Source organism: Trichechus manatus, unplaced genomic scaffold (genome assembly GCF_000243295.1).
Source record: "Trichechus manatus latirostris isolate Lorelei unplaced genomic scaffold, TriManLat1.0 scaffold00055, whole genome shotgun sequence".
In the NCBI taxonomy this organism is placed as follows: Eukaryota; Metazoa; Chordata; class Mammalia; order Sirenia; family Trichechidae; genus Trichechus; species Trichechus manatus.
This window is the reverse complement of record NW_004443991.1, coordinates 958,954-984,022: the sequence shown is the minus strand read 5'-3', so window position 1 is coordinate 984,022 and position 25,069 is coordinate 958,954. Positions and strand designations below refer to the sequence as shown.

The 25,069-nt window shown below is 40.8% G+C and overlaps 1 protein-coding gene across 1 annotated transcript in view; it reads right to left on the bottom strand.

Annotated features, from left to right (window-relative positions):
• Positions 1 to 335: 335 nt before the first annotated feature.
• The window catches only part of LOC101349294 (cell cycle control protein 50C-like), a 36,050-nt gene continuing 11,316 nt past the window's right edge, over positions 336 to 25,069 (bottom strand). The window contains 7 exon segments of the mRNA XM_004378163.1: positions 336 to 526; positions 4,059 to 4,268; positions 13,097 to 13,237; positions 13,669 to 13,756; positions 15,675 to 15,715; positions 15,718 to 15,775; positions 23,122 to 23,232. Coding sequence (XP_004378220.1) covers positions 336 to 526; positions 4,059 to 4,268; positions 13,097 to 13,237; positions 13,669 to 13,756; positions 15,675 to 15,715; positions 15,718 to 15,775; positions 23,122 to 23,232 — 840 coding nt within the window.

The window sequence follows — 25,069 nt, the reverse complement described above, 5'->3', positions numbered from 1 at the left end:
CTCCATTTGGTGCTTGGCTGAGTTCTTTATCTCTTCATTTGATGTTTTAGGGTTTCAGGATTGTTGTATTCTCTGTTTGGCTTAGTTTTTTGGATCTTTGCTGTGGAGGGACGGTGTGGTGCTTCTGCCTAGAGCGCCATTTTGCCGGAACCTCTCTCCTTGTTTTAAAAAACTCTGAAATTCTCATTGTTTATCTATCTGGGATTCCATTTGGTCAGTCAATTCAGGTCCCCTTGTTCAAATATCCCACTCATTTCAAGCCTTGTCAGATGCCTTAGATTCTGTTCCTTCACCATCCATTTCTGTTTTCTACTTTTTCTTCTTAAAGCTTGACTTTACTGCTGGAGAAAGAATGTTTTCCTTTTGTTCATTCTTAGGTGAACTGGCATCATCAAAAAGAAGGCCAGCCACTTCAGGGCTCCTGTCACAGAGTAGGCGAGACCCAAGAAAAGGCCACCGCCTCCACTCCACATCAGGGTGGAAAGAACAACTGCTTTTTTTCCTTGGAACCTGGTTACTGGAAAGTCTAAGATGCCCTGTTAAGGATTTGTCTCAGCACTTCTCATCTCCACCATTGCATATGCTAAGTACATTAGGCTGAGCCATATGACATTGCTGCTTTTGTAGGTAAAACATGGTTGAATATTCAATTGCATATGGTTCAACCTAATCTTTACCAAGCAGTACTGTGTATCTTGCTGCAATAAAATAAAGTAAGCACAAGGTTTCTCTGTATATAGTTGTAATATATGAAAGACAATTCTGATGCAGATAGATCTGAATGACTTAAAGACAACTAAATAATGAAAAAAAAAATTAATTTCCTTTGGCAAACTCAAAGAAGTAAATGGATACTAATAGGTTTTACAGCAAACTTAACTTTTTGTTTATGAATCAGGATAGACTAAGTTCTTACCAGGGTAAGTTCTGAGTTCCAATCTCAGGAAAAAAATTCTTAAAAATAAATTAGATGGCAAAACATTTTTGGTGGGAAAGCCAGAGGTAGGTGCGGTTTTTTTGGGTTTTGAGAAGCCCAGCATCACCCATTGCTGGGGAGAAAGTATTTGAAGTGGGTTTGCTATAGTTAGCATTTTAATGATGTCATTTTGATTATGCATGTGGTTTGAAAGTTTTAAACATCTGGTGCCTTTTGTAAACCAAACTAATAAACAAACAAATGCTTCTCATAGCAACGGCACAGGACAGAGGCTTTTCCCAGCAAAGCTCTTAAAAGGCCTCCAATCACTTGGCAACATGCTATTTAAAGGCAGAAGGAAACTTGTTAGGAAAGTAGTCTCTCTTTTTCTTTTACATAAAAATTCCTCATTGTCACCAGGTCCTAGGGTCCCACCTCACCTCATCTGCCTGGCTTTTTGCTCCCTCCCTCGGTTCCGTTAAGAGGGTCTCTGCACCACACACAGAACATCTTTGCTCTCTTAGAAGCTGTAGGCATTTTCTGTAGCCCAGGCGTAGCTCTTCTACTTGCATATTAGCCAGTGCATTGGGCTGGTTGGATGTTGCTAACACCAGGGTCAACGCAGGCAGGGCAAGTATAGCACTGAAGCTCAGGATTGAAGCTCCGGGTGAGAGATTTAGATCTGAGAGTCATGTCAGCATTAAAACATGACTGTGAATGAGGCCATGCAAGGACATCATGTCCAGAGAGAATATCCCTTGTGCGGAACATGGCCTCCCTTCCTCTCCCCCTCAACCCCACTCCTTGTAATGTATTGGGAGACAGCAGTGCACGATGCTTTTCTCATGTTTCTTGATTGCAACTATAACTGCTTTACTAGTAACCCACTCACAACAAAGGAGCAGAAGTTCCAATTTGCAGTATCATCATCAAACAACTTTCAATTTTTACTTAAAAATTTTTTGGGGGAAGGGAGGGTAACATTCTATAGCCCACTCTTTGCTCTGTACCTATAATGCTGTATAAACCAAAAGCAAACCTATTGCCGTCGAATCGATTTCAACTCATAGCAACACTATAGGACAGAGTAGAACTGCCCCATAGGGTTTCCAAGGCTGTAATCTTTATGGATACAGACTGCCACATCGTCCTCCCATGGAGTGGCTGGCGGGTTCGAACCGCCGACCTTTAGGTTAGCAGCCAAGTGCTTAACCACTGTGCCACCAGGGCTCCTATAATGCTCCATAAGAGAGATCAATTTGTGGCTTCAGTTTTCATAGAATAGTTAGAGATCTGCTAAAGGAACAAACTGAGGGACATTACACTCCTGATCAGTGAACAAAAGGTGGCAAAAAGCTGAGAGGTGCAGATGGTATTACCTTTAAAAAAAAAAGGCAAGTACTTCTGTGACGTTTTCTCTCAGTGAGGAATGTCCCCACTCCCCTGTCAGAATGGGGGTGTCGACATCTCTACCCTAGCATAGAAAGGAAGATGGAGCAAGGAACTGGAGCCCATGCAGTTGTTCACTTTTCCTCCCAAATTTATTCAAGATTCCTAAGAGGTAAAGGGACTAAGGAGGTGAACAATTTTTGTGTTAAGGCCCTCTGGCCTGGCTGGGATCCCACTGGCTGACTCTTAGCCAGGAGCTCTGACAGCCTACAGGTGACGATGACGTCTAAGCAGGCTGAAGTTTCAAAGCTATGTACAAGCCCTGGAAAGATTCGGCCTCTAAGAGAACTCTGCCTCAGGAAAAATTAGAAACGGACTTTAAAGACCAGAGTGTGTAAATTCTGTTGAAATATATCATTTCTTAAAGATAGTGTTTGGTGCCAGTTTAAACTTAAATGCTCTTTGTTTTTAAATCAAGAGTTACATTTGTATTTTTAAACTAAGTGAAAAATTCAGAGTCTCATATGAAAGCATATGTCTCCTAACTGGGACCATATGTCCATAACCAAGATGTTGACTTCTGCTTACTGGCTTCACACCTAGGAGAGGACAGAACACAGCATCTTCAGTGCAGAGCTCCAAGCACTCCTCATGTAGGTTGGATTGACTGGACCTGCCCCTTGAGTCTGAGGAACCCTGGTGGCACACTGGTTAAGTGCTCAGCTGCTAACCGAAAGGTTGGTGGTTTGAACCCACCACCTGCTCTTCAGAAGAAAGATGTGGCAGTCTGCTTCTCTAAAGATTATAGCCTTGGAAACCCTATGGGACAGTTCTACTCCATGGCATTTTTTTTTTTATGGGCCCTTTATGTTCAGGGATCCCTTGGTCTATGATACTGGTACCAGTTGCTGTTAAGTTGATTCTGACTCATGGCAACCCCACGTGTGTCAGAATAGAACTGCTCCATATGGTTTTCAATGGCTGGTTTTTCAGAAGTAGGTCACCAGGCCTTTCTTCCAAGGTGCCTCTGGGTGAACTTGAACCTCTAATCTTTCAGTTAGCAGCCAAGTGAGTTAAACATTTGCACCACCCAGGGACTGCTTGGTCTATGATATTTTGCCAACATTGAAAGTTTCTATAATCTCTCACAGTTTTTGGGTATTTTCAGTCCATATTCCAAATTTACTTCTTATCCATTATCTCTTTATTTCCATGGTACTCCATCTCATCCCATTCTATACAGCATGCTTCCCCTCACTTTTTGATCTCTAGGCACAGTGTTATATAATCTTTCTTGGGGGTCGTAAATAGTTCTTCCCTATTCATCCATAACCAGTTACCTGATACTGCTATGAACATGGTGCCCTGGTGGGATAGCAGTTAAGAGCTCAGCTGCTAATCAAAAGGTCGGCAGCTCAAAGCCACCAGTTGCTCCTTGGAAACCCTATGGGGCAGTTCTACTCTGTCTTATAGGGTGGCTATGAGTTTGAACTGACGGGACGGCACCTAACAACAACAACAACACTATTAACATTTAAGTACGTAAGGTGGAGACAAACAGCTATATGATGGTGGAATGACAGTATTACCTGTAAAAACTATGCATTTCTTTCTTTCCTTTCCTTTTTTTTTTTGTATACATATTTGATGTGGAGAATATAAAAGCATAGAAATAAAATAATTCAACAACCATTAGCCAGAAGGACACCAATTTTCCTTCATCTGCAGAAAGAAAAGTGGTATAAAAGGATACTGTAGGTTATGTGGAAACTATAATTACCAGCAGGCAAGCCTTCAATAAAGTACTGTATTTGACTGAGACAACGGTACAGTTTTTTGAAAGTGGGAAAGGCTGCTGCCCGCATCCACACAATGAAGTCATCCTTGACGAAGCCATTGTTTCCCGGATCCTCTTCATCCAGGTCATAGACAGGCTTAGGCCAGCCTGGGGGCTTTGTGGTTCCTGTGGGAAGCAAATGAGGGACATGGCAGAGAAGAATCATCAATGCCCTCCTGTTTTCTTTAGAATGTAAAGAATGAAAGAACTTCTGCATTCTTGAGGGAAGACAAAAAGAAATTAGACTTTAAAAAAAACTGTGTGTGTGTGTAAGCTACCTGAGCACGAAATCGTTAAAAATAACAGTTATAAGAAACTTAGGGGAGAATGCTCATGATATATTTCATCAGGATAAAAAAGAGCAGAATGTCAAATTATATGTACATTATGTTTTCAACCATGTAAAATACAAATAAAACACTGAAAAAATAGGTAGAGCAAAATGATAATGGTGGTTTTATTAGGATGATAACATCTTGGAGAAAGTCTTTATTTTCTTTAACTTCACTAATAATCCAAAGAGAGAAAATTAAAAGAAGACACCGTTTTAATCTAAAAATTGGTTACTACCTAAAGAAAAAAAGAATGACAATGATTGATGAGGCAGTGGGGAAATGGGAAGGCTCACACTCAGCAGGTAGATGTGCGGATTGGCAACATCTCTGGGCAACCTAGGAACGTGCATCAAAACTTTACTATTTTGCATACAATTTGGGCCCAGAAATTCCACTTCTAGACCTGTATTGTAAGGAAATAAGCATGGATGTGCATGCAGATTGAGTTACGTGGATGTTCACTGCAGTGCTCTGTCTCGGGCTCAAAGCTGGAAGCCAGGAGTGGGACTTGCTATATAGGAGGAGGTGGACAGCAAAGATGTTCCAAGGCTGCTCCAAAGCCAGGGAGCCTGGTAGGTTTGGGTGCTGCAGGAACGTTGGAAGCACAGGGTGGAGGGGCTGTGCCAGGAGATGAACCTGTGACGTTTACCCCTATTCTCATACTTCCACTCTACAACAGTGGGTATGTCTGTCTCTCTCACTCTACGGGAGACTCTTGAGAACAGTGTCTTCCTCATCTTTTTTTCTGCGGGCATTTAGTCTAGTGCCTGGCACATAGGAGGTGTTCAAAAATGCTTAATAAAAGAATGAAAGATTCCAGTTAATTTGACAGAAGTTCATAATAAAAACCATCCTAAATTTTATATTATTAGTGAACTTTTTACTTCCTTAAAGCTGGTTCTACTGTGTTTGTTGAATACCAAAATGCTAGGAGGGAACAACTCTTTCTCAATTGACTACTGACTAAACTCCTAAAATAAATCCAGACATATTTCTGAGTGTGGGCTGTGGTACTTGTGCTAAGTCCAGTTGGATTAATCTGTTTAAGTATGTTTGTATACTTACACTTCCTCTAGAAATAATCTTTGGCTGGAGAAATTTCCTCTGCAAACATTGTGGAGCTACCTATTTTGGTGAAAATAACACCTTTCCCAAAACTTTAATCACTGTTGTCAGAACTTTGATTAAAATCGAAATTGCCTTTGGTGCCTGTACTGCAAATCTCACCCTCTCTATTCTGCCCAGAGCTCATGACCCAAGACAATGTGTCCTATGGGCCACTGACATGATAATCACCCATGGAGCTTGTTAAAAATTGCAGGTTCAAGCATGCCTTCCCATAATAACCCCTGATCCCACCCCCATCCCGTGATCCCAGAGAGTACGAGGAGCACGTTCTAAAAGGCACCAGCTTCCTTCATTTTGCAAGTTCAGTTGGGCCATTGATATTCATCCACTCATTTAACAATAAGTATGTCTTGACTGCTCACTATGTATCAAGATCCAGGGATGCACTATTGCATAAGATTCAATCCTTTTCCTCAAGGAATCTACAGTCTGAAATGAAGGTATGCAAACAGACTGCTACAGAATAATGTAATTCTTACAATAAAGGTAAGAACAAAGAGCAACAGTAGCTGAGAGAAAGCCAAGAGCTTCCTGTGATACAGGCCTTATGATTGTGTGTTAAGACAAAACTATAGAATGTCGCTGAGTTCATTTAAAAAACTAGCAATTCATTTACAAATATAGTGATCATATATCCCAGTTTGCCCAGGGTAGTCCCAGTTTATGACCGTTGTCCCAGTAGCCCATTTGATTTGGCATTTGTCCCAGACAGATAATGTGCATGCAATTTCATCCTACCAGCTTCTGCCATTGTCTCGGTTAACAGTGTGTGAGACACCCATGTTCAGTGAATGGAGCTCTCACGTTAACATATGATTATATGTGAAAGACAACCAAAAACACTTTCCACCGAAACATAATACTATAATATATCCTGTTCTAAGATAGCATGCAGGGCTCTTACTGATAAAAACAAAATATGCTTGGACACTAGCAGCTTGGCCCATCTGACTCCTAGCTGTCTTAGGTGGGGTTGGGAGAAGAAGTGATGCTACAACCCCTGCTGGCCATTTAACATTCCAGTCAGTTCTGCCATAGCTTCTGTTTTGGCCTGTGAGATGCAAAAAGCTGCCAGGCTGCCAGTCAGTGGGAAGCATGGAAACTTATAGGTGAGGTCATGCCTACGTGAATGTGTTGGAAATAGATGCTGACCAGTCTTGCTGAGAGTAGTTTGAACCTTCTTGCAACAGTGGTTTTGCTATTAATTATATGATATAAATATATAACTATTTTGTTGTTTGGTATCAGTTTTTTTATTTTTAATAAATCCTTCTAGCTGCAAAAAGTTAAAAAAAAGGGAGCATACATGTTTAATGTAAAATTAAGTATAGTTTCTCAAGAAAGTTGATGATGACTGTGATACTTGCAACATTGGTTGGCATTTACCACCCACCATGGGAACCACAGTGATGTAACTAACCGCATGGAAATCAAAACACACAGATCTGTTTAAGAATGTTGGAATTGACTTCAAAAATTGGTAGTTATTTTTAAAAGGTTATGTCCAAAGAAATGCTTTAACTAGAACTACAGAAAGTTGATTTATATGTCATTGTGTAAACATGACTTTTCATGGGTCAAATGAGTGTCCTGTATCAGTGTTTCATTTTTCAATTTAAGTTTGTTTGTTTTTTTTTTTTTTGGTAACTGAAGAAAAGCTTTCAATGTGTTGGCTCCAGTAGCACAAAAAGAACAGTGTAAGTTGTCAAAATGAGGCTAGCTTTACATAAATGTCTTCAGATGCTTCAAATAGAAAAATAAGACAAATTAATTCTAATAACGGTTTGATTTTTTTTTCCTCACCTCATGGATCCAAACAAAGCTTTTGGAAGTTCAGTCTCTAAAGGTGAAACTTCTGACATTATTAAAAATGTTACTTCAAATTCAGTTCAAAAATTCAACAACGAAGTTCAAATTGTTTGGTGTTATAGTGATAACACCATGCAAGTTTGGCAGGGCACAACATTAAAGATAATGTTCTTTGTAAATTGAGAAATTTATAGGGAAGAAATGTGCTCACATTTGGTTGTGGAATATACATAATTCACAATTATATCCAAAAAAGCTACAATAGGCTATTAATCAAAAGAAGATTAATCTATTATTTATATTAATCAAAATAATAGTTGTACAAATTTACAAATATTTTTGCATACTCACAGAGAAGCAGAACTACAAAATGTTCAGAATGACACTGATGTTAAATTAAAGAAATAGTTCAGCATGGCAGTATATGTAGTCTTTTTGCTGCTCATCATAAATCAAAATTTTATAAATGTTTGAGCCTTTAATTATTTTTTTATGTATCATTTGAAGTGTCCTCCAATGATCTTGAACTTTTTTTGTAAATGAGCCCTATAACTTTTGGTTGCATTTTATTTAAAATAGTTGAAAACCCTTAAACAAAGTTTCTAAAATATATAATGCCAAAATTTTAGTTTTTTGCAATTTAGCGAATTGTAATTATTGAAAGTCAAGCTTGCAAACAGGAAGATATTGAAATTTTCCCTATAAAAGCAAGGGACTAATTGAACATATTACATAATGAAAGTTCACAATCTGTATACAATCAAATTTTTAAATTTGATAATTGTGCTTTGGAATATCTTGACTTATATGAAGATTCCTGTTGGAACTCCTATTTCTAACTGGATAAAATTTGCTTTCCCATTAAAATAAAGGGACATTGAGAAGACCTAAGATTTTGTAGCATCTAAATTTGGTAATACATTCAGAAGAATTATAAATAGAGAAAGTTTATGTGAAGTAAAAAAGAAGATGCTGATGAAAGTATTTGGCTTAAAGTATTAGCATATTCAGTATAAAAAAAATTGAAAGTAAGAATACCTTTCATTTACTAAAATTGGTTGTGAGTATAATAGGTAACTCAGCACCTACAGAATATTTTTTTCAGTAAAAAACATTAGGTCAAAAGAAAAGAATAAATTAAAGGAGTGAACAATTTAAAATTCATTAACTCTAAAATGCAGGTTTGAAAAAGACTGTAGACAATTTTGTGAAAAATTAAAAATAATAAAGCCATAGTAAAAAGAATAAATTCTTTAGGAAAATACAGGGCATGTAATGAAGACAGATATTGCAAAAATACTGATTAAAGTATGTGAATGTGTATACAGAATACTTATTCTCCTTATGTTATCTGTTAATTTGTTGTACTGTGGTGGCTTGCTGGTTGCTGTGATGCTGGAAGCTATGCCACCAGTATTTCAAATACCAACAGGGTCACTGTGATGGTTAAGATTGTGTGTCAGCTTGGCTGGGCCATGATTCTCAGTGTTTTAATGTGATCACTCCCATGATTGAATATACTGTGAGTAGCCAATCAGATGAAAGTGAGTCTCCTTGGGGGTGTGGCCCGCATCTGAAAATAAGCAGACGTTCTGGCTTTTTGCTCTCTCTGGATCCTGCGGCTGCCTCCTGCCATCTCATCTCCAGTTCTTGGGACTTGAGCTGTCAGCTTATCTGCCAACCTTGGGATTCATCAATCTTCACAGCCTGTGAGTGGAGCCCTGCTCTCTGACCTGCTGATCTTGGGTTCGTCAGCCCCTGCAGCTACATGAATCAGGAGAAACCCTGTGGTCTCGCCTGCCAATCTTGGAATTCGTCAACCTTCACAGCCTGTGAGCAGGAGCCCTGCTCTCTGACCTGCTGATCTTGGGCTTGCCAGTTTCTGCAGCTGCATGACTTAGGAGAGGCCTCTACCCTGATCCACGGACTTAGGACGTTCTAGCCTCTACAATTGCGTGAGCTGTTTCCTTGATATAAATCTCTCTCTCTATATATATATTTATACGCTTTACTGGTTTTGCTTGTCTAGAGAACCCAGCCTAAGACAGTTACCCATGGTGGACTGGTTTTAGCAGAGCTTCCAGACTAAGACAGACTAGGAAGAAGGACCTGGTGGTCTACTTCTGAAAAAACTGGCAAGTGAAAACCTTATGAATAGCAGTGGAACGTTGTCTGATATAGTGCCAGAAGACGAGCACCTTAGGTTGGAAGGCACTCAAAATAGGACTAGGGAAGAGCTGCCTCCTCAAAGTAGAGTTGGCCTTAATGACGTGGATGGAGTAAAGCTTTCGGGACCTTCATTTGCTATGTGGCACGACTCAAAATGAGAAGAAACAGCTGCAAACAGACATTAATAATCGGAAGGTGAAATGTATGAAGCATAAATCTACAAAAATTGGAAGTTGTCAAAAATGAAATGGAATGCATAAAGATCGATATCCTAGGTATTAGTGAGCTGAAGTGGATTGGTATTGGCCATTTTGAATCGGACAATCATATGGCCTACCATGCTGGGAATGACAAATTGAAGAGGAATGGTGTCACATTCACTGTCACAAAGAGTATTTCAAGATCTATCCTGAAGTATAATGCTGTCAGTGATAGGATAACATTCATACAGCTACAAGGAAGACCAGTTAATATGACTATTATTCAAATTTATGCACCTACCACCAAGGCCAAAGATGAGAAATTGAAGATTTTTTACCAACTTCTGCAGTCTGAAATTGATCAAACATACAATCAAGATGCACTGATAATTACTGGTGATTGGAATGTGAAAGATGGAAATAAAGACGAAGGATTGGTAGTTTGAAAATATGGCCTTGGTGAGTAATAGAAACAATGTGGGAGATTGTATGATAGAATTTTGCAAAAGCAACTACTTACTCATTGCAAATACCTTTTTTCAACAACAAAGCAGTGACTATACACATAGACCTTGCTGGATGGAATACACAAGAATTAAATCAACTACAAACACATCTATGGAAACATGATAGAGAAGCTCAATATCATCAGTCAGAACACGGCAAGGGGCTGACTGCAGAACAGACCATCAATTGCTCATAAGCAAGTTCAAGTTGAAGCTGAAGAAAATTAAAACAAGCCCATGAGAGCCAAAATACAACCTTGAGTATATCCCATCTGAATTTAGAGATCATCTCAAGAATAGATTTGACACATTGAACATTAATGACCAAAGACCAGCTGAGTTGTGGGATGACATCAAGGACATCATACATGAAGAAAGAAAAAGGTGACTAAAAAGAGAGGAAAGAAAGAAAAGACCAAAACGGATGTCAGAAGGGACTCTGAAACTTGCTCTTGAACATAGAGCAGCTAAAGCAAATGGAAGAAATGAGGAAGTGAAAAAGCTGAACAGATTTCAAAGGGCAGCTTGAGGGGACAAAGTATTATATAGTGAAATGCGCAAAGACCTGGAGTTAAAAAATCAAAAGGGAAGAATATGTTTTGTGCTTCTCAAGCTGAAAGAACTGAAGAAAAAATTCAAGCCTTGAGTTGCAATACTGAAGGATTCTATGGGGAAAATATTGAATGATGCAGGAAGTGTCAAAAGAAGATGGAAGGAATACATACAGTAACTGTACCAAAAAGAATTGGTCAATGAACAGCCATTTCAGGAGGTAACATATGATCAAGAACCAGTGGTATTAAAGGAAGAAGTCCAAGCTGCACTGAACGCATTGTCAAAAAACAAGGCTCCAGGAATTGATGGAATACCAGTTGAGATGTTTCAACAAATAGATGCAATGCTGGAAGCACTCACTTGTCTATGCCAAGAAATTTGGAAGACAGCTACCTGGTCAACCGACTAGAAGAGATCCATATTTGTGCCCATTCCAAAGAAAGGTGATCCAACAGAATGCAGAGATTATCAAACAATATCATTAATATCACATGCAAGTAAAACTTTGCTGAAGATCATTCAAAAGTAGCTGAAGCAGTACATCAACAGGGAACTGCCAGAAATTCAATCCGGATTCAGAAGAGGATGCAGACGAGGAACATAATGCTGATGTCAGATGAATCTTGGCCAAAAGGAGAGAATACCAGAAAGGTATTTACCTGTGTTTTACTGACTAAGCAAGGTTATTCTACTATGTGGATCATAACAAATTATGGCTAACATTTTGAAGAATGGGAATCTAGAACACTTAATTGTGCTCATGCAGAATCTGTACATAGAACAAGAGGCAGTCACTTGAACAGAACAAGGGGAAACTGTGTAGTTTAAAATCAGGAAGGGTATGCATTAGAGTTGTATTCTTTCACCACACATATTCAGTCTGTATACTGAGCAAATAATCCGAGAAGCTGCACTGTATGAAGAAGAATGAGGCATCAGGATTGAGGAAGACACATTAACAACCTGAGATATGCAGATGACAACAACCTGCTTGCTGAGAACGAAGAGGACTGAAGCCCTCATGAAAATCAAAGACCACAGCCTTCAGTATGGATTACACCTCAACATAAAGAAAACAAAAATCCTCACAACTGGACCAATAAGCAACATCATGATAAATGGAGAAAAGATTGAAGTTGTCAAGGATTTCATTTTACTTGGATCCACAATCAATGCCCATGGAAGCAGCAGTCAAGAAATCAAATGACACATTGCATTGGGCAAATCTGCTGCAAAAGACCTCTTTAACGTGTTAAAAAGCAAATAAGTCACTTTAAGAACTAAGGTGAGCCTGACCCAGCCATGGTATTTTTGATTCCCTCATATGTATGTGAAAGCTGGACAATAAATAAGGAAGACTGAAGAAAAATTGATGTCTTTGAATTATGGTTTTGGCAAAGAATATTGAATATACCATGGACTGCCAGAAGAACAACAAATCTGTCTTGGAAGAAGTACAGCCAGAATGCTCCTTAGAAGGGAGGATGGTGAGACTTTGTCTCATATACTCTGGACATGTTATCAGGAGGGACCAGTCCCTGGAGAAGGACATCAGTCTTGGTAAAGTAGAGGGTCAGCGAAAGAGAGGAAGACCCTCAATGAGATGGACTGACACAGTGGCTGCAACGATGGGCTCAAGCATAGCAACAACTGTGAGGATGGCGCAGGACTGGGCAGTGTTCTATTCTGTTGTACATAGGGTTGCTATGAGTTGGAACCGACTTGACGGCACCTAACAATAACAATGTTATCTTTTAATGTTTAGATAATAATTAAAGAAGTTTCTTTAAGTTGATGTAATATACACATTATTTTAATTTTTGAAAGAACTGAATTTTTGAAAGTAGTTTTTAATATAATTGTTTTACAGGTCCTCCAATATATAATGACAATTTGTTCGTCAATAAATAAGGATTTTGAAAAAGTATGTAATTGCTATATAATGACCTTTTCACTCTTAAAGGGCACCAGTTTATTTGATAAATTACAAGGTCCTTCTAACTACAAGCAATAAATTCATTAAAGTATTACCTTTTTCCTAATAGTAAATGGGAAGGAGCCAGGGCATCAATAATTTTCCGCTTCTGATAGGGATGTGATGGATGTGTCTGTAAGATAGGGAAAGCTAGAGCAGAAAGGAGGTCAATGAAGGAATAAAGAAAGAGGAATCACAAATATCTCCCCAAACATTAAAAGAAAAAAAAGTGTTCTTGTGAGGAGATATGAATATCAGGCTAGTGAATGGCTCTCACCTGCAAATGCACTGGAAAGATTACTGGAACTTGGATTCTTGAACTTGACATATTTATCTGTCCACCATGTAATTCCACTCCTTAACACTGAGACTTGGATATGTATAGATGAATTAAGGTTGTATGAAAGAATAATCGTGTCTGTAAGGAAATTAAAAACTGTGTCAGTCAGAGATGCAAGCGATTCTTGCCATCCTTGGAAGAGCAGAACCAGACACAGCGGAAAAATAAATCAGGGTTTTTAGCAGACTTTCAACATGCCTACATGCCATAGATGCTAAAATCACACGAACATTCTTTTTCCTGCCAAGGTTGATCCAATTATTGAAAAATACTCTTAAGCTCCATTTAACTCTTGTTCCCTGACTACTCCTTCAGGTCTCTGGCAAGGGAGGATTTATTTGCAGATGAAATACCTTAAATTAGTGCACTAGGGTTTAGGCCCATATTGAGAGAAAACAAAACAGCAACAAAAACAATGCCACTCAGCTGCAGAGGTGATCATCTGGATGTTTAGGCTGCTCACATACTTATAGAGGGGAACACTGTAGGAGAGAAGAAAAGTCACCTACCATTGAACATGCTGTTGGCCACAGCACTGCAGGGAGTGATGGGGGTCCCATTGTGGGATTTTTCAAACGGAGAACAGTTCTTAACATCCTGCATGCAAGATGACACAGCAATGATAAGTGTTTTTGTGATCACTTAGAATGTTGAAGGTGAGAATAAATCAAAAAAACCAAACCCGTTGCCGTCGAGTCGATTCCAACTCATAGCAACCCTGCAGGACAGAGTAGAACTGCCCCATAGGGTTTCCAAGGAGTGCCTGGTGGATTTGAACTGCCGACGTTTTGATTAACAGCTGTATCTCTTAACCACTACTCCACCAGGGTTTCTAACACTGGCAAGTAAATCAACCCACACTGACTTATTGGCATGGACCAGATTGCAACTGCTACCTGCTTTTCCCAGGCTTCTGCCTCAATTAGGCTAGGAAGTTTCTTGGGTTTTGGAGATGTGTGTGTGTGTGTGTGGTTTTTTCCCCATGGGGTACTATGAGTGGAAACTGACTCGGTGGCACCTAACACCAACAACAACAACTGTCAACAACAAGCACGCCGAAAATGTCTGCAGGAAAGGACTGTACCCTTGCCTGGCTGTACTAAATATCACATCAAATTACACTGGAATACATTTTAAAAATCTTTTTTTAAATTAAAGTATCACTTAAATTCAGAAAAGTACACAAATTCTGAGTATACAGCTAAATGACTTATCACAGTGAATCCATCCATGTAACTACCAGATAACACTTTTTTAAAAAATTAATTAATTTTTTAATTGTACTTTAGATGAAGGTTTACAGAGAAAATTAGTTTCTCATTAAACAATTAATACACGGATTGTTTCGTGACATTGGTTGCCAACCCCACAACATGTCAACACTCTTCCCTTTTCAACCTTGGGTTCCCTGTTACCAGCTTTCCTGTCACCTTCTGCCTTCTCGCCCTTGCCCCTGGGCTGGTGTGCTTATTCAGTCTTCTTTTGTTTCATGGGCCTGTCTAATCTTTGGCTGAAGGGTCAACCTCAGGAGTGACTTCAGTACTGAGTTAAATGGGTGTCGGGGGCCATACTATCGAGGTTTCTCCAGTCTCTGTCAGATCAGTAACTCTGGCCTTTTTTTGTTAGTTAGAATTTTATTCTACATTTTTCTCCAGCTCTGTCTGGGATCCTCTGTTGTGATCCCTGTCAGAGTAGTTGGTGGTGGTAGCTGGGCACCATCTAGTTGTTCTGGACTCAGTCTGGAGGAGGCTGTGGTAGTTGTGGTCTATTAGCCCTTTGGACTAATCTTTCCCTTGTGTCTTTGGTTTTTTTCATTCTCCCTTGCTCCCGAAAGGGTGGGACCAGTGGAGTATCTTAGATGGCCGCTTACCAGAAAATACTTTTTAAAGAGAGTTGCTAAAGATAATTTGGTTACCACTGTCAGAAAATAATGGAAGTGTGGAAATGTTTCCTTCTAGCATGCTGAATATCATCTATCAAGCATAAAAATTTGAGGAGCCCTGGTGGTACAATGGTTAAGCGTTAGGCTGCTAACTGAAAGGTGGGAGTTTGAACCCACCAGCTACTCCACAGGAGAAAAGACCTAGTGATCTGCTCCCGTAAAGATTTCAGCTAAGAAAACCTTATGGGGCAGTTCTACTCTGTCCTATACGCAGCTGCCATCACTAGGGTTGGTGTCACCCAGTGCAGTAACTCATGGGCGCTCCTCCCTCATGGGCAGGCATCCCCCCAGTGCTGAGCACCACGGCCTGGTCTCCCATGGCTCCACACAGCTCCTCTTCTCTCCCTTTGGCCAAGGCAGAGACCCTCCTCTCCACCTAATGGAGGGCTCTATGGCCAGGCCGCCTGTACCCTGACTGGTGTGCGATGGGTGGTAGTGATGAGTTATCACACTGAGTGAAACCAACCCTAGTGATACCACTGCCTTAGTGGCCCCTACCCTCTTTTGGACTGAAATATCCACCTGGTAAAAAAAAAAAAAAAAAGAATATTACACTAAATTAAATAGTCTTACCCTTATATCTTTACCCAGCAGTTGGCTGTCACTTCTGGATGAATATATCGATGGAGGTTCTGATAGAAGCCATATAGTTTGTAGTACATATAAACATTACCCTGTATGGGAGAAAAGCAAAAGTAAGAGGAGATAAGAAAAATTAACTGGATTATGAATATACATGGACAGAAAAAATTTTTTTAAAGTAGTATAGGAAAAATTGATGAGATCTGAAATTTCTTCATGTCAAATAGACCCTTTCCCCCTGGAAACAGTTTATTAATACCAGTGTTGGTTTATAGAGAAGTATTAAAATAGCTAAATAACCCATTTTTAATGTTTTCGTAAGGCTTCTGCATTCCTGCTTTGAAAATTTTTTATAACCAGACTTTGTATTTTCTTTTTTTGTCTTTTTTTTATTGTTATGCTTTAAGTGAAAGTTTACAATTCAAGTTAGTCTCTCATACAAAAATTTACATATACATTGTTATGTTACCCTAGTTGCTCTCCCTGTACTGTGACAGCACACTCCTCCTTTCCACCCCAGATTTCCCGTGTCCATTCAACCAGTTCCTGACCCTCTCTGCCTTCTCATCTCGCCTCTGGACACAGACTTCATATTTTCAATATATAAAATTTGGTTTTACAAATATCGTGTTTCCCATTGATACCAGGAAAAATGCTTCGCTTAGGGTTTGTGGTAGGCATACCAAGTCATAGGATTTCCAAGCAAATCCATGAAACATAATTTAACATGGAAGCCATGGAGCATCTTTAGGTGCGTGTGCATACTGGGCTTACACAGCACATGATACTAGAACCTCCTTGCTCCAGGTGTTTTTGTCTTTTTATCGCTAGGGCCTAGCACAGTATCTGGCATATCGTCCTTGCTCAAGAAATGGTGAACCATTTATTATGGACAAAAAGATGGAATAATTTATTGATCCAAAAGAAAGAGGGTGATTTTCGCCTTAGCAACAGGTAGACTCTTTACCTGTGAGAGATACGCCTTTTCATGTATGTTATCTTGTATGTTATCACATAAGCCTGCTCCACCACAGGTTACCACCATGGTTCTACCTTTGTCAATGTTCTACCTTTCTGGTTGCACGTCAAGGTTCTGAAAATTCTCCAGGCACGAATAGCTTTCTTTGACAGACCTGATGCAGGTTTTACTAACAGCGCATATGATGCAAATAGAAAAGTAAAACGTAGCTGTTTATAATTAATTTATTACCTGCCTCCGAAATAACGAAGGCCTGCATAAAAACATATGAAGGCCTAACTTTTATTACGTGCCTCCCACGTGTTAGGGGCTATATTCAGTGATAAAAATACAAAAACATTTCTTTACAATTCCCTGAGTCAACTGTGGCATTTTGGAAAGGCTTTTGGCCTTACTTCCTAAGTATGTCTAAGAGAATAAAACCAAACCCATTGCTGTAGAGATGATTCCGACTCAGTGACCCCATAGGACAGAGTAGAACTGCCCCACAGGGTTTCCAAGGAGCAGCTGGTGGATTCAAACTGCGACCTTTTGGTTAGCAGCCTGAGCTCTTAACCACTGTGTCACCAGGGCCCCTCTAAGAGGATGAGCATAGAAAATGGGAGCTGGTATCCAAGGCAGGCTGGGAAGAAAGGTCATGGTAAGAGTGGCTGGTTATAGAGAACAAGAAGGCGGAAGAGCTTAGTCATTGTAAGAGGAAAATCTCTGAACACTGAAAAGGGGAGCTGCTGGCCACAACAGGCAGGCCGCAAACTAATAAAGAGAAAGCTCGAGAGCAAAGGTGAATAGCCAGGCTTACCAGGAATGACTGATTACTTTTTCTCACCCAAAGAGGGAACCTCTATTGTAGACCCTTAACTATAGAAAACATGAAATCCACAGAATGGAATGTACCATACATTCTCTTGGAAGATAAAAAGGGAATTCTGCTTAACCAAAATTATATGTTCATATAAATGACAAAATAAACAGGCAGAGAATACTCGCCACAATAGTTACTGGCATGTTTTAACTTCTTTTCAATGATTCTTTGTCTAAAGATTTAGCTTAACAAGGCCTCCAAGATCATCGTCTTTTTGATTATTTCTGGAGGCACAATGTACTCTATGGTGCTACCTCTACTTAAATTCAGCTGTATTTTGTACAAGATTCTTTTGTATAAGACAGTCTCGGGGGGATTCGTTGTTTGGGCTCCAGCATGTGTAATGTGTGGTAATGGGTGAGCTGAAGGCCTGGTGATTGCCTTAAATAATTTGATTGGGTTTTTACAAGAAAGTCTCTGTCTGAAAGGAATGGTTAGCAGCTGGTAACACTTCATTGGCTTTGGAGTTTCAAAAGACACAGATAGATGGGAATTGTAGACCTATAGGGTTTTATCATTTAAAAATTTTTTTCCTTCAAATATTGAAGCAACACTAACTTTTACTTTAAGGGCAGGGTGGTGGGCAAGGGAGGCAAAGAAAGGCAGAACTGTAGAGAACTAGAGTTTGGGTCCATATTGAGAGAAAGCATGTAAAACTCCACCCCCTACCCTCTACTGACTTGACACAGATTTCACTTATGATCCAAACACAATTATAATTTATATCTGACTCACAAAAACGATTAGAACTAGCCATAATCAATACAGATTGTCATGGATTGAATTGTGTCCCCCCAAAATATCTGTCAACTTGTCTGGGGCATGATTCCCAGTAGTGTAGGATTGTGTACCATTTTGTAATCTGATGTGATTTCCTTATGTGTTGTAAATTCAGTCAGTATGATCTAATAAGATGGATTAGTGGCAGTTATATTGATGAGGTATACAAGATTGGATAGTGTCTTAAGCCAAGCTCTTTTGAGATATAAAAGAGAGAAGCGAGCAGAGGCATATGGGAAACTTATACCACCAAGAAAGCAGCGCCAGGAGCAGAGTGCATCCTTTGGACCTAAGGTTACTGCACAGAGAAGCTCCCAGACCAAGAGAAGAGTGATGACATGGACCTTCCTCCAGAGCCGACGGAGAAAGCATCCCCCTGGAGCTGATGCCCTGAATTTGGACTTGCAGCTTACTGGACTGTGAGAGAATAAACTTCTTTTTGTTAAAGCCATTCACTTGTGTTATTTTTGTTATAGCAGCACTAGATGACTAAGACAGAATTTGGTACTGGGAGTGGGGTGCTGCTCTAACAGATACCTAAAATGTGGAAGTGGTTTTGAAACTGTGAATGGATAGAGGTGTGGCAGTGGCAGAGGATCACCAATAGCAAAGAACTTGCAGCAGCAGAGAAGGGGCAGCAGCAGAGAACCAGCAGCAGCAGAACCAGGAGACCAGCGCAAGATGGCGCCGGAGTTGACCCACAGAGCAAGAGAGCTAAGTGCCTGTACGCAGGAGGCTTCCTGGCGGAGTGGGGTGCCTCCAGACACTTATCAGTGGAGCTACTGAGCTTTAGAACACTTGCCCCAGCAGGGCAAATGCGGGCATGCAGCCTGAGGGCCGAGAGGCCACAGGAAGCAGAAGCTGAAGAGACAAAGAACACAAGAAGCTGAGCTGCCTCAGTCTCAAAAGGTATGGCTAGGACCTCAGGGGTTTCAAAGGGTGGAGCCATGGCCTCTGGTGTTTCTAAGGATGGAGTTGTCACGCTGATGGACTAGTAGAATGGTGCGCCTAAAGCCTAGGGAGCAGAGTTGCCATCCTGTGGGCCTGGAAGGCAGAGCTGAAGCCCGGGGCCGAGGAGCCTCCACTCAGAATCCAGAGACTGTGGCCAATACCTAGAGTCTGGAAGGCAGGGCTATTGTGCAAATTGTCTCAGAGAACAGAAGATTATTTACAAAGCCTTGAGGGCTAATGTAATGTATTCTGCTGACTTGCTTGGTGCCTGTTGTCCCTTCTTTCCCTGCAATTTCTCCCAGTTGTAATGGAAATCTCTAGCTTGTGCCTGTTCTGCCATTGTACCCTTGGAAGCAGATAACTTGTATTCTGGATTTCACAGATGAAGAGGGATTTGTGGATTTTGGACTTGGAGTTAAGACTTTTGCTGTGATGAGATGAATATGTTTTGCATGTTGCAAGGACATGAATTTTTGGGGGCCAAAGGGTAGAGTGTCATGGATTGAATTGTGTCCCCCCAAAATATATGTCAACTTGGTTGGGTTATGATTCTCAGTATTGTATGATTGTGTACCATTTTGTAATCTGATGTGATTTCCTTATGTGTTGTAAATTCAATCACTATGATCTAATAAGATGGATTAGTGGCAGTTATACTGATGAGGTCTACAAGATTGGATAGTGTCTTAAGCCAAGCTCTTTTGAGATATAAAAGAGAGAAGTGAGCAGAGACACATGGGAACCTCATACCACCAAGAAAGCAGCGCCGGGAGCAGAGTGCATCCTTTGGACCTGAGGTTCCTGTGCAGAGAATCTCCCAGACCAAGGGAAGATTGATGACACCGACCTTCCTCCAGAGCCAACAGAGAAAGCATTCCCCTGGAGCTGATGCCCTGAATTTGGACTTGTAGCCTATTGGACCGTGAGAGAATAAACTTCTTTTTGTTAAAGCCATCCACTTGTGGTATTTCTGTTAGGGCAGCACTAGATGACTAAGACAGAGATGTATTTAGAATATTACAGATACTATCATGCTTTCATCTGGGATAAAGGGGGAAATAAGAAAGGGACGCATAAAACCAAAGCTTCCTATAATGTGAAGCCATATAATTTAGCACTTTATCTTTCTTCCATTTGTTTAATCACTTAGCAAACATTTTCTGAGCATCTACTATGTAAAATATACTGTGTTATGCCTTGTAGAAGGAGGATCACCAGTGTCCAGTACACTGCTAGGGCACTAAGAACTGACCATTTGATTTATCTATGTGGAGTTATGGGTAACCTCACAATTTTAGTGAGCAGTGGGGGCAAAAACCTGACTGGAGTGGGTTTAAGAGAAAATGGGAAGAGAGGCATTGGAAACAGCCAAGATAGATGATCTTTTTCAAAAGTTTCCAGCTAATAGGAGAAAAGTAGGTATCTGGCAGGGAAATTAGGAGGTTTTTGTTTTTTTTTAAGATGGCTGAAGTAACACATTTGTATGCTGGTGGGAATTATCCCATGGAGAGGAAATTTGGTGATGTAGGAGAGGTGAGAACTGCTAAGTTAAGTTCTAGCGAAGGTGAGAAAGGATGGCATCTACCACATAAGTGGAGAGAAGCTCCACGTAGGGGCCTGGATAATTCACCTATAGTAACAGGAGGGAAGGAAGAGTATGTGGTGCAGATACTTGTGGGTGGGCAGTTGTGGTTTGGTGTGTAAAGCCTGGTCCCCACCCACAGGGAGGTTGCTATAAGTAGAGGACATGAGCCTACAGGAAACCACAACAGATGATTCTAAGTCTCATAAGAAGAGTGGAAAAAGCATTGCCAGGATTGAAATGTGGGCAAATTCTTGCTGGAGACATGAGTGAAAGGAGCTACATGGAAGGCTTAGGGATATTAGGGTTTTAAGACAGGATGGGATCCTGACCGGTGGCAGCAAGAGGGGAGACTTTATAAACAAAAGAGGCAGGAACCTAGAGAGATGTGTTCATAGAAAAGCAAGTTGGCCAGACTGGCAGGAATACAAGGTCTCCGGTAGACATAAAGATGAAAAGGTAACTAGCTGGGTCTCAGAGGTAGAAGTACTTGAGGAATTTGAAAGAGCTGTACATTTTGGGGGGTGGGGGGAGGTGAGTTTCAACTTATGTTGCAAATAACCGTTAGCTTAATGTGGGAAGGAAGCAAAGGCCAGAAGAGCAGCCAGGCAGCTCTGATACTAGACCAGGATGCCTGAACTGGGGTGATGGCCACGAAGATGGAGAGGAGAGGGTGGGGGCTGGGGGGAGAGAAGAAGAGTGTCCACATGTCAGAAGCTTGGATGTGAGAGGATAGGGCAAGGTAAAGTCAAGGAGATAAGTTTTGAGTCTGGGTGATGGGATCTTTCACTAAAAGGGAAGTGAGGAGGGTTTTTTGGGAGGTGATGATGAGTCTGGTTTCCCAGAGTTCGATTCTGAAGCAGAAGCACGGTCTTGAAGAGGAACGCTCAGTGGGCAACTCAAGAGAAGGCCTGCATGGACCTAGATTCATCCCTTGTGGAGTCATCTATGAAGGGGAAGGAGAGCGGCCAGGTCAGTGAGGAGGACACTGCAGAGGGAGAGGTGCAGAGTCCAGAGGGCAGGACGGAAACTTAAACTACTTTTGAGGAGCTGAAAGACATGTTTTTCATTTGATTAAGTCTTGACTACCAGGTAGGATTACAGAGGCCATGAAAAGGCACCTCCCAATCTCCTGCTGCAGGGAGTGTAATTGAAGGATGGCCCCAGCTGCTGTGCTTCAAAATCATCTCAGTGTTTGTACGAAGGGCAGGCTTCCTTCCCACAGCTGCTCCCAGCTAGTGGCTGAGCACAGCAGAGGTACTCTGGCACGTTCTTCCTAGGAGAGAGGACTCCTCTGATGGGTGTCTTTGGTGATTCCCTATCAGCCTTGCCGAAACTTTCTGAAGAATGCAGTGTAATCTAAGACCTTCCTCCCTCCCTCTCTCCTTCTTTCTCTCATCCTTCCTTTTTCCCTCCCTCCTTCTCTATCTCCTTTCCTTCTTTCCTTCCTTCCTTTCTTCTTCCCTCACACCCTCCTCCCTCAGTCCTACCTTCCTTCTCTCTGTTCTTCCCTACCATTCTTCTTTCCTTCCTCCCTCCTTCCCTCCCTTCTTTTCTTTCTCCCTCCTTCCTTCCCTCTCCTTCATAGAGGTCAGGGCTTGCTTTGACAGCTCTCTCAGCCTCCACCTCTTCCCTTCCCATTTCCCCTTACAGGCATTTCCCCCAGTAAATCTCTTGCATCTCTAATCCTGTCTTGGCATCTGCTTCTTAGAGGACCTGGACTAACACAAGACTTTAATCAATCCAAGAGTAGAGACTTGTCTTAATGTTTCTTTGGCATTCCTCACAGTACCTGACAGCCAAGCCAAGAGTCAGCTTAGGGATTAGGCAACTGAATGCGTAGGATGATTTGGGAGACCAAAGAAAGTTCCACCAGGTGTGTGACCCCTGACACAAACTCACTGTGTGGCCTCGGCCAAGTCACTTAACCTCAGCACCTCAATTTACTTACTATAAAATGAGTGATTAGACTCAGTGATCTCTATAGCCCCCTCCTATGCTAACATTTGGAGTAAAACCTGTCTGACTGATTATAAGAATTATGTCACAAAGTTGGATAAATAAAAAATTTTGAAACAGAAACAAAGGGGAAGAATAAAACACCCAAAAGGAGGAGGCATGAGCCCAACATTATATCTTTGCAAGATTCCCTGCCCCCTCACCTTACTCTTTGTATTTTCAGTTTTGGAAAGCATTTGGTAGAGGAAATCGTGAACTTACTGCCAGAGATTAAATAGAAGTAGATCAACATAAAGCCAGTCGGAAGCTCTTGAATTTCACTTACCTGCATTTTCTCTGAAAGGCAAAAGTGAATAGTGCAGGAGCGTTCTTTGTCAAAATTAGAGGCATTTTCCCGCAGTTCTGCACAATTTGCACATATTTTTGTATAATTAATCTGTCAGGCAGGGAGCAGTTATCATTAAAAAGTTACATGAGTATATATTTTAAAATACAGGTCTTGAGTCCACCAAAGTCCTCAGTTGCCTTGGTCAGGGACCCAGGGCCTGGGACATGAATAAAGGGGTGCCCACCATGCAGGACAAATAAAGGGGTGTCCACTATGCCGGGGGGGTTGTGTTTGTGGGGATGCTCAAGAGGGCAGGCTTCTTACGGGATTTCACTGTGGGACCTGGCAGCATTCCGCCACTGGCCTGGAGTTCAGTGTTCCTACTGCATACTTACGTAACCTGTTGTGATGAAGTCTTAGCCCTTGATCACGAAGAGGTTTCACTAGGAAGGTATCAGTCAATGACTCATGAGAACTGGGCTTACTGCCTGAGTCTAATTGGCTTTATGGGGAATCACTTCACTGTGTTTCCATTTTATTGTATGGAAAATAGTTACGCTAGTGAATTATCCTACGTGGCTTCTAGAGGAAGTTATTAAAAATGACCAAACATAGAAAGAAGTCTTTCCAAAATGCAGAATTATAGGCTTATTTGGAATAATTCTAATTTTAAAATGCTGTTACATTCTGTTTTTGAAAAGTTAAATTCTGTGAAAAATGGCATAATGGACCTTATTTTTTTAAGGTGGTTGTTCTGTGCTGTGTGTCCCAAATGGGCTAATCCTGTGTGTGCTGGCTGAGGGATGCAGTTACGTGAAAATTAAAGGCACAGCCAGAAGAGGAGTGAGGGGCCGTGCGTCACCCTTATCCTCACAGGAAATGCTCATCTCAGATGCCTTGGAGGCTGTCATGGGGTGCTGCTATGGGCTTCTTCCGCTTTTTGTTTAATGTTTTGGGGAGTAATTAGAAGATAAAAGGAGTGGAGGAGGAGCACGGTGGGGGAAGGAAGGAGGGGCTTTCTCCTTGGTAAGGTGCCAATAGAATTAAGGTTTTGGGGGAAAGAAGACCGCCAAAGAAAGATGCAATTGTGAACACTTGTGAAGCCACTGAGGATGATGAGGCCAAACAGGTAAAGTGTGAACACTACATTTTAGATCAGTGAACCAAAAGTCAAACCAAACTAGGTGCTGTTGAGTTGATTCCTACTTACGGTGACCTCATGTGTGTCCGAGAACTATGAAAAGACTACTTAGCTGTGCTTAGATGCTTATATTTACATAAATAATTCTTTAAATATACAGTAGGGCTTGAACTAATTTAGAAAATACCCTCTTTTCTGTTTGTGAAGCTACATTTTAATTGTTAAGGAGCATTAAAGAACAGGGTTGTATCCTAACTGAGAGAGCAAACTAGACTTTGCAAGGGCGTAGGGTTTTACACTTGGTTCTGCATTCAGCCGAACTCTGACCTTGAGTTGAGTCCTTAACCTTCAGAGCCCACATTTTGTTCAACAGCATCATGTCATGTAGCAATTAATTGATCAGTAAGTTTATGTTTTGTGTCTTTAAAATCCAAGGGTACATTCTACTCCATGGATCCTGTTGAGGTTCTATCAATGCAGAATTAGAAAAACTCTGTTTCATAATCAAATGATATTTGATTAGATGATATCTAAGGTGAATTCCAGTTCTAAATATTATTATTTTTTTCTTTTTTTTTATATTTTATTGCACTTCAGGTGAAGGCTTACAGAACAAATAGTTTCTCATGAAACAGTAGTACACATGTTGTTTTATGACACTGGTTAACAACTCCACAACATAGTAACCCTCTAACTTCTCAAGCTTTTTTTTTTGGTGAAAATACACATAGCCAAAGATACACCGTTTCAAAAATTTCTACATACACAGTTCAGTGACATTGACTACGCTCTTCCAGTTGTGCT